Genomic DNA, 10,896 nt, shown 5'->3' on the forward strand with positions numbered 1-10,896 from the left:
CAGGATCAGGGCTACAATAAGCCCCCTTCTCCACACTCAAATATGGAGATTATTGTCATGAATTCTCTCATGTATTATCTGTGTCCTCTTTATAAGGATTACTATGAATATGGGTCTCAGCCTCACCCTGTGTAGTAATGTACAGAACTGGTCACACTGGTTGAGGAGTGTCAGAGACTGTCACTGTGATTTCTCTCTTCAGCTGTCAGCGATGACGTCTGCTGATCTGGGGAAGGAGCTGGAATGTTCCATCTGTCTGAACATTTATACAGATCCTATAACCCTGAGATGTGGACACAACCATATGAGGAGATTGTAAATGTTTATTTTCCCCTTAGTTATGAATGAATACAGGGGTGCTCAGTACTAGGGATGCACCAATACTTTTCCTCAAGTACTTGTCGATACCAATGACAGAAAGCTTTTTTTCAGTGTCATGTGACAGTTCTTCTAAAACAACACAGACTAGTGATTTTAGGACAGTGATGGTACGTCAGTGACACTGGTAGCTCTGCCACTGACTTCAGGCTGTAGAGGGACTGCAAATCTTAGTAATACATTACACAGCAATGCAGAATAATACCATCAGCTATAGAGGACTACAAATCCCAGAAATACTTTATATAGCAATGCAGAATAGCATATACATTTGCTACATACTCTGTGTGATGGACCGCCCGGTACCCCGACTGGGTACCTCCATCAGAAATCAGCTTCCTCTCTGCTGGAACCTGAATTCCAGTCTCCTCAGCCCAAACCTGCCTAATTATTGGACAGAACCAATATATAGTGACAGAAAGCTAAACTCCTCAATCATCAGACAACACCAATATTCTGACTCCGATTGTTGTGCTAGTGACTTATCCCTTGCTGAGACCTCTATGCCTGGCCTGTATACACAGATTCAATCACTGAGGACAATCCTTATCAGATAGCTGAACTCACCAAATACCGTTTCATCCACAAGGGTTGCTTTATTCTGAACATCAGGGTTACAGCAGATGACAGGAAACAACAGATGAATGGTTGAGGTATTATGCGTGGTCATAAGATGATGCTTTCGTAGCGTACTGTGCAGAATACACGTGTCCCTGTCACATGTGGCCTGTTGGCTGTGGCCATGACACAGGAAGTACTGACCAACAAGAAGAAGGGTGGAGCATTACACACAGGAAATGTGTCATAGATCAGGAAAGGAATACAGGAAAAACAGGTGCATTATCACGAAAGGCCACTAGATGGCAGCATAGGAACTAATATATAAAGGTCCATAGAAAATGGTATAGAGAAACAATCTATGAAAAATTCTCATCTACTAACAATGCTAATAACATATTATATGCCCCATTGGGGCGGCACAACCAATGTTGAAGAGGAAATCAAGAACTGCTTTATTGAAGACCAGCTCAGTATTTATACAGTTCAAGAAGTCTAAAAACATAACAGAATCAAACATGAACAGCATGCAAACAGACATCCCCTCCCCGATGCCTTAATGAATGAATAGGGAGAGAGGAGACACATGTGATGGGATTATCTGCTGAGCGCCTACCATGGTAATCGACTCCTCTTCCGCCGGAGTCAGCTACTCCTAGAGTCAGCTATCTTAATCCCCTCATCAACACAATACAACAAAGGGACCAATAAACTGTAACAAGTTCAATGTCCAGAATTGTCCCCCTTCAGTGCTGCTGGATTCACAGCCTGTACCTATAATAAACACAGGGTCACTTAAATGTAATGCCGGGGAAAATGTGCCGTACATCCCTCCACACATAAATCTAGGAGAATGGTTCATTCTAACCCCAAGAGGTCCAAGGGGGGTCTCCATAGTCCTAGGTCCTTAATCAGTAGGAAGGAGGCTAGCCCTCAGGCTCCTCCAACAGCCGCAGTGACGGTTCAGTCCATCACACTCTGTGCTGCCGCACTGCTCTACGGTACTAGCCTGATGTCTCAGGTGGAGGGTCTCAGCAGGAAGAGATGTGGAAGGTCTAAGCAGGGGAGATGTGCAGCTGGCAGAAGTGCTCTAAGCAGTTCTGCATGGTTCCCCAGAAGGATGCCGCAAGGTCCCCAGCAAGCGTGGGTCCTTAGGCAGCTGAATCGATTTGAAAATCTAAAGTGGCGGAATCAGTTTCTAGTATCGGGACATTTTCACAAGTACTCATAAAAATGCCCAGTATTGGCACTGATACCGATACTAGTATTGGTGCATCCCTACTCAGTAAAGGTCACTTCCTGTCAATTCAGTAGATGAGGAGGTGGTAAATGTTTATTATCTCCTCATCAATGAATTAACACCAGATAGCTCAGTACAGATCACTTCCTGTCCATTAAAAAAATGAGGAAGTGGTAAATGTTTATTATCTCTTCATTAATGAATGAACATTCGAATGATAAGTACAGATCACTTCCTGTTCATTCATAATAGGAGAAAGTAAATTTTTATTATCTCTTCGTCGTACATTTTCATGAGTTATGAATGAACACTGGAGTGCTCAATAAAGATCTCTTCCTGTCCATTCAGTAGATGAGGAGGTAGTAAATGTGTATCATCTCCTCAGTTATGAATGAACATTGGGGTGATCAGTACAAATCAGCTCCTGTTCATTTACAATATGAGAAAGTGGTAAATGTTTATTATCCCCTCATCAATGAATGAACACCAGAGAGATCAGTACTGTCCACTTCCTCTTCATTCACATTATGATGAGGTGGTAAATGTTTATTATCTCCTGAATTAAGAATGAACATTTGTGTGCTTTGTACAGATCATTTTCTGTCCTTTTACAATATGAGGAGTTGGTCAATGTTTATTATTTCCTCATTTATGAATGAGCATTGGAGTGATTAGTACAGATCACTTCCTGTCCATTCATAAAATAAGGAGATAATATATGTTTATTACCTCCTCATCAATGAATTAAAACCGAGGCGCTCAGTATAAATCACTTCCTGTCCATTCACAACACCGGAGGGCTCAGTATAGATCAATTCTTGTTTATTCACAATATGAGGAGGCGGTAAATGTTCATTATCTCCTCATTAAGGAATAAAGATTGGAGGGCTCAGTACTCGTTACTCTGGTATATCACACGGGGTTGGGTTGATGAGTAATCTCAGCCACCACACACCATCCAAACAAATAATGATCACCGGGGGTCACTATTAAGCTTCTTCCCCCCAGTTTAGGAGACGGTCTGTCCTCCATGTCTTTGGCCGTGTCCTGCAATACCACGGTGATATGAATATGACCAGCACACCTTTCCATCTTCAGACAAATAGTATTTTATTAATACGTGTTCAGCAGGTCAGACAGAAGTGCAATGTTTCAGATATGCGGCGGGTTCCTTCATCATCCAAAGTGACATGAAAAGTACAGACGGTGAAGCACTATATGTACAAGGAGAGCACCAATAGGAACAAATCATCTTACCATCTTATCATAATGACATCAGAATATTACCAAAACCCACAGAATTCCAGAAACAATGTAATAGAACAAAGCTCTCTTAGAAGCCACCTCTGGGCCTTGTAATTGGGTTTCTCTGAGACTGGTGTAGATAAAAGGGATTCGTTTTTTTAGCATGCTAATACGCCCGGCAGATCTCAGCCCTTTTGTTCTCTTTGAGATCAATGGGCACCTTGATATGTTAAAATGCTTTTACACCAAGTGGTATTGTGGGAGTATCCATTGTGTAGGGAAATCACACAAGATAACATGCATAGCTCTTCGAGATCAATGGGCACCTTGATATGTTAAAAGATACAAGTGGTTTTACACTGAGTGGTAATTTGGGAGTGTCCATTGTCTAGGATATGAACACGAGATAACATTCATGTACAAGGTATCTCTAAATTGAATAGCGACATTTTAGAGGGCGCTACACTTAAGTGGTGATTAGATCAAAGGCACTTAAGTTGTCATCCAATCGGTAGCGTGAGACAGCTCTGATTAGGTTTGGTGGACCAATCAGGAGTTTCTAATGATAGCGAATGGGTTTAGTTAGGATAAAGCGGCTGAGGCCCTGGGAGGAAGGAAGCCATTTGGAGACAGAGGACCTGAGAGGAGACGAGCCATTTTGGGACAGAGGCCGTGGGAGGAGGAAGCCATTTTAGGAGAGAGGCCCAGCTGAAAGGAGGCCATCTGAGAGGAAGCCATTTTGGGAACCCGAGTGCAGAATCTGTGTACATCTTACAGGATGGGTAATAACCGTACCTTCAATTGACAAGTTATGCCAGCCAGTTTGCATATATATGCTGGTGTTATAGAGGTGTTGGGTTAGTGTTTTCCCTGGGTTAGTAGTGTATTTAATATTGTTGGTTTGCTACTGCGGTGCTAGTGTTCCTGTGTGTAGTACTCTTTGATATGATTTGGTGTTTTTGTTAGTACTGTAATCGTTTCTTTATCAATAATCAAGCTGTGTATGTTTACATTCCTGTTACAATATATTATTTTAAACCTAGAGTTTATGGTGTGTGTTTCTTAGCTGACCCGCCCCTCTCGAGCAGTAAGAAGTGGGTGTTGATAAATAATACGGATATTATTTATTAATATTCATATTATGATTGTTATTCATGTAGCCCCTATAGACATACAGGTGAAACTCCAATAATTAGAATATGGTGCAAAGTTCATTTATTTCACTAATGCAACTTATGCGGTGAAACTAATATATGAGAGAGACTCATTACATGCAAAGCAAGATAATTCAAGCCGTGATTTGTCATCATTGTGATGATTATGGCTTACAGCTCATGAAAACCCCAAGAACCCCAAATCCACAACCTCAAAAAAGTAGATTATTACATGCAATCAATAAAACAAGGATTGTACATAGAACGATATCGGACCTCTGAAAAGTACAAGCATGCATATGTACTCAGTACTTGGTTTGGGCCCCTTTTGCAGCAATTACTGCCATTACTTTTGCACGATATTCTAATTATTCGAGTTTCACCTGTATATTTATATGTATGCTATTGCAGTGAATTATGTTCCTGACTGCGAACAGTTAATGGCCTCTGTGTGTCCTGGAGGCAGAGACTTATGGGGATTGAAGTGCAGAGCTGACTCTGGAACTTTGCTAATAGAGCTCTTTGGAACTACACATCCCAGGAGGCTGTGCGAGAGGAAGGAGGAGGGGTATGAACTGCAGCTATTGAGCATGCCCAGTCTGACTGGGGGATCTGGAGAAGACAGGCCTGTGTGTGGGACTGTGTGAATTAAGACTGCATGCAACAGAGCTGTGTGATTCCCACTGACAGATTGGGACACACAGAATCTGTACAGCAGCACTCTGAAGGACTGATGTTCATCTGCTGAACCAAAGAGACTGTGTAAGAGCGGCCGAACTGAGGCCTAGTTGCACGGCTGAACCAGCCGTCAGAGTGATCCAGCCAGCCCAGCAGAGAGAGAGAGAGAGAGAGACAGACGGAGCCAACCGAGATGACTGCAAACATCCTGGATGAGTGAAAACCTCCTACCAGTGACCCAGATGACTTCCCCTACTGAGCCTGAGCTGAAGAGAGAGAGAGAGAGGACGCCCAGTTCCTGCCAGCAGTCTTCATCTTTTTTTCAACTGACCTGAGGATTGGTGAGAGGCCTTTGGCCACATTGAGAACCTGTTTGATGTTCATACCTGCACTACAGTAAGGGCCCCAACGCCGGCTAACTTAGGACACCACTACTGGCCAGTAGTCTAGGAAGGGTTGGGCATTGCCAAAGGGAAACCTTAAGGGGACATACACCCCATTCAAGGGAGGACATTTAAAGACTATTTGCCTCGCATACATCAGTGCTGACAGCAGATAGCTACAGCTACTGTGTTGCAGAGTGCCTTAGTATCCTGCTGCTTAATATTCTTTTGTGTGATTGTTGGGTATACTATTGCCATAGTTGCTTTCATATGTTGTGTTATGATTAAATCAGCTATTCAACTGATCAAAGGTGTGTTGGTGTGCTGTGGATCCACATTTGGGCGGTACGTTGGTGTAGGGGGATAGAAACACCCGGTTATTCAGCGGCTCCTTCGGGGGTGAGCGCTACATTCATATTATGATATTATGATAGACAAATGTTCACAATGTAAATAGAAATCTTGGGCCCGGGCATCAGAGGAACCAACACCTAGCTGCTGATGGGCTTCTGACAGGACCATGTAGGCTACAGCACAATGCAGAATACCACCAGCTATAGAGGACTACAAGTCCCAGCAATAGTACGTTATAGCTGATGGAATTCCGCATTGCGCTGTATAATGTATTATTGCTGGGGTTTGTAGTCCCCTATACAGCGCAATGCAGAATACCACCAGCTATATAGGAGTACAACAAATCCTAGCAATACATTATACATGCTGGGATATGTAGTCCTCTTTAGCTGATGGTATAATATACAAAGCAGTAGACAAATGTTCACAATGTAAATAGAAATCTTGGGCCCGGGCTTCTGAGGAACCAACACCTAGCTGCTGATGATCTTTTGACAGGACCATGTAGACTTGTGGATGTAGATAAGAGGAATCAAACTATCACCTCACCAACTCTCCAATGAATCCTTCAGACCTGGAGACTGCAAAATGATCAGGGGGGTGCGGACATCCCATACTGGAGGCACCAAACTGTCTGCTGTCATCACTCATTTCTCTTAGATCATAGCAATGGGGGATGAGAATGATTTCTTCTTACAGTACATAATAAAAGCTCCACACAAATATAACAAGCTATGCCCTGGCCTTATAGAACAAGCTAGGGACTGAGTAATCACTTGTATGGACCCTGCTCATGGCAGTTGTGTGGCATTTGGACTTACTGCAATCGGGATGATGTGCTGGTGTTGGAAATCCTAAATCTGACTGAGCCACCAGAACCTTGTTTGGGAGAGAAGTGAGAACAGAACTTACTGTGGGGACGATAAACAGGTCTATGAAACAGTTGTCGCAGTCTGCAATACTGTGATCCACCACTAGAGGCGGACTCCTTAAAATCTAACTGGATGGACCACAATCTGGTGCACTGTATGGACTGATCAGTTGGCGGGCTAAGGGTCATTGAATGGATATAAATACAATGGGATCTGATATGTGGTCCCTAATAATACAGGGAGAGATACAAAGAGCCCTGAGAGTGTGGAGATGCACTCAACCACAGGTTTTATGCTTGAGGTATCATGGCAGTTCTTGGAGGGACTTTGAAGGCATTTATTTGCATAAAGTGGATGGGGATCTATCTAAGACATGGCACCTCGTGTTGTAATGTGGTCTAGTTGTATGTGTTCTAGGACTGGTGTATGAGGGGGATTCTGTAGCAGATTTCCCGCCATCATCCCCGAGGTGTTAGGGTGTGGCTGGGGGCCTGGCAAGTAACAGATTTGGACACAGATGTGATGCTCCGGCTGGGATGTTCAAGTTTCTTTCTGGAGCCTTCAAGGGTCATCGGCCCATTTTGTATTCATGTTAATTGCTGTTATTAGAATGGAATGATTTGTAATAAAGGATCACTATGACCATTGAAATCCATTATTGTGTCGTCCAATGTTGTACTGGGGAATAGAAGGGGTGGAGGTTGGGTATGGGTCTGGTGGTAATTGGGGCAGCTTCCCTCTCAATTACCCCAGTCATGCCTAATGATAGTAGAGGGATGGTGGAATGTAAGGAAGAACAGACAGCCCCCATGCACACCCGCCAGTCTCTAGGCGCAGACCTAGGTCACCTTGTGGGTAATCCGGCTCTGTCTGTATGACTTGTCTTATTACAGCTGAAGCGCTCACCCCCGCAAAGGCCGCTGGATGAATGGGTCTTCCTTAGCCTGTCTATGGATTTTAAGCAACCTCGCTGTCCCAATAGCACTTACCACCCTCTGTGGCGACCGAGAAAGCGAAGTCCAGACTGGAGATAAATGCTGAGAGATGCTATTGCTGAACTTCAGGGAGAGAGGTTTAGGGCTAGGAACATCCAGGCTGATGTAGACTCCTCCATCAGTAGAACAGAGTAACTGCTGCCATTCACAGAGTAGGACCTTTAAGCCAGACACAGCAATCCGTGTAAAGAACACCTGGCAAAGCAGTACTTCAGAAGTCATCAGTCATGTTCATCCTCATTATCAGTAGCTGATCACTAAGCTGCCAGAATCAGTGTATGGCTAGTGCCCAGGCTTCAGCCCTAGCCAGTTCAGTCAGTCAGCAGCAGCCTCCCCTCAGGCAGTGCCCGGGGGAGGGAGACTGACTGTCACATGGTCCGCCCGAGGTATTTATATCCTCTCCCAGCATGCACCACTGGCCTGAACCTTGCAGTGATTGGCCAGGGAGATAAGGATACTCGGAACAATCCCCTATTGGTTGCTCTGCTCTGTGGCAAGGACACACCCATCAAACAGGCACATGCAAACAACCACAGATTTCTGAGGAGAAACCAAATGACCATGCACTACAGATCTACCTCAGACTGGTTACAGGGTGCTACACAGCCAAATACATCACCTTTGTGTTCCTTTGTCTGTGAAATGTGCTAATGATATGAAGGGAAATTCCTGACACAACATTTCCACAGATTATTAAAAGACCTTTATTCTTCCTCAGATATGGAGATTATTGTCAGGAATCCTCCCGTGTATTATCTGTGTCCTCTGTATAAGGATTCCTATGAATACGAGTCTCAGCCTCGCCCTGTGTAGGAGTGTACAGAACCCATCACACTGGTTAAGGAGTGTCAGAGACTTTCACTGTCATTTCTCTTCTGCTGTCAGCGATGGCGTCTTCTGATCTGAGAGCTGAGCTGGAATGTTCCGTCTGTCTGAACATTTATAAAGACCCTGTAACCCTAAAATGTGGACACAACTTCTGCCGGGATTGTATTGGTCGTGTGCTGGATACACAGGAGGGGTCTGGAGGTTATTCCTGTCCTGAATGCAGAGAAGAGTTCCAGAAGCAGCCTGCACTGCAGAGGAACATAACACTAAGTAACATAGTGGAGAATTTCCTGTCTGCTCAGCCAGATCAGAAGGAGACCGGGGTCTTCTGTACTTACTGTATTCACACTCCTGTACCTGCTGTGAAATCCTGTCTGATGTGTGAAGCTTCTCTGTGTGACAACCACCTGAGAGTCCACAGCAAGGCACCAGAACACGTCTTATGTGACCTCACCACTTCCCTGGAGAACATGAAATGCTCCGTCCATAAGAAGATCCTGGAGTATTACTGCACTGAGGACTCTGCCTGTATCTGTGTGTCCTGCAGTTTGGCCGGAGAACATCGGGGACATCAGGTGGAGACTCTGGATGAGGCCTCTGAGAAGAAGAAGAAGAAATGGAGAAAGGCTCTGCAGAAACTGATGACAGAGAGAGAGGAGACGGAGAAAAGAGTCCAGAGTCTGGAGGAACACAGGAGGAAAGTACAAGGAGAAGCAGCTGGTGAAACAGAGAGAGTCACTGCCCTGCTCAGAGACCTCAGGAGACGTCTGGAGGACCTGGAGAAGAGAGTCCTGAGTGACATCTCCGGGCAGGCAGAGCGGACCTCCCTCTATGTGACGGATATGATCCGGGAGCTGGAAATAAAGAAGGATGAGCTGTACAGTAAGATGCGTCACATTGAGGAGCTGTGTAACATGATGGATCCACTGACTGTCTTACAGGAATCAGACACAGGTGACTTGTGTGATACTGAGGATGGAGATGATGAGGACAGAGAGAGACATGATAGACTCCTCCATGATGGAGGGGATCTGGATGTGGCTGGGATCTCACACACATTACACACAGGTATATCTGATATCATGTCTGGGGTAATTGTACAGGAAGGTCCAGGCACACGTGTCTATCCACATTCTAGTACTGAGGACAACGTTCACATCCTGGCTGAACCATCTAGACCATGTCCTCAACCCACCCCCACCATACAACACTCACACCTCCAGACTGGAGGCTATAATATTGGGGCTGTACAGCAAACATCGGGGGTGTGGGAGGTTACAGACATATTACTGGATGTGAGCACAGCTGGTAATAATCTACGAATATCACATGGCAAGAAAACTGCAACCTGGTTACGTAAAAGTCTGAATCGTCTACAAACTCTAGAGAGATTTCTGTGTCCTCAGGTGTTGAGCATTAAGAGTTTCTCTTCAGGACGACATTACTGGGAAGTGGATGTCGGGGGTTCAGTGTGGTGGAGAGTCGGGATGTGTTACCCCAGTATAGGCAGGATAGGTCAGTCAGAGATTGGAGATAATAAGAAGTCCTGGGGTATGGAGAGGAATCATACTCAGTACTCAGTGATACATGACAGGATGAAAATCTCATTACTTGGCAATGTCCCCAGTAACAGATTCAGGATAGATCTGGATTATGAGGCCGGGCGGATCTCCTTTTATGATCTGTGTGACCCGATCCGACTCCTCCACACCTTCACCACCACCTTCACTGAGCCCCTCCATGCCGGGTTATGGGTAGGGGTAGGTTCCTGTATGAAGATATGTGGGGGGAATCAGATGTGAGAAATCTGACCAGACACTGGTGACATCACAGGGTGGAGAATCTGATTGGTGGAATACTCAGTCAATAGGAGGAAGCAGTGGACAGGAAATGGCATTACTGATTTATAAGGCTCTGCAGGCTCCGGGGCTGTCATCTTCATCCTCAACGTTACTTCACTACCTTGTGTGTAACTGACCAGGAACAGTTCAGATTATTCACACTTCACAGGCTGCATGCTAGTTGCAGGTCAGTGACACACTAGGTAGTGTAGTCAGGATTCAGATGAAACTCCTGGAGTCTGCACATTTAAGGTGTTTCTATATTTTTCAGTTTTGGATGCAGCGGGGGAGGATTAGAACCTTTTGTCAGGTTTTTACCTTCCATTCCTTAGATGTGACCATACCCCTGCCCCATTCCTTCCAGTCCTTA

General features: G+C 44.8%; 1 protein-coding gene across 1 annotated transcript; it reads left to right on the plus strand.

Annotated features, from left to right (window-relative positions):
• The first annotated feature begins 211 nt into the window (after nucleotides 1–211).
• LOC108796296 (E3 ubiquitin/ISG15 ligase TRIM25-like) lies at nucleotides 212–10,625 on the plus strand. Its single transcript, XM_018567756.1, has 3 exons — nucleotides 212–301; nucleotides 8,739–9,776; nucleotides 9,939–10,625. The coding sequence occupies exons 1-3, from the start codon at nucleotides 212–214 to the stop codon at nucleotides 10,485–10,487; spliced, it is 1,677 nt and encodes a 558-aa protein (XP_018423258.1). The 3' UTR covers nucleotides 10,488–10,625.
• The last annotated feature ends 271 nt before the right edge of the window (nucleotides 10,626–10,896 follow it).

This window comes from Nanorana parkeri, unplaced genomic scaffold (assembly GCF_000935625.1).
Source record: "Nanorana parkeri isolate BGI_ZX_2015 unplaced genomic scaffold, ASM93562v1 scaffold1088, whole genome shotgun sequence".
NCBI lineage: Eukaryota > Metazoa > Chordata > Amphibia > Anura > Dicroglossidae > Nanorana > Nanorana parkeri.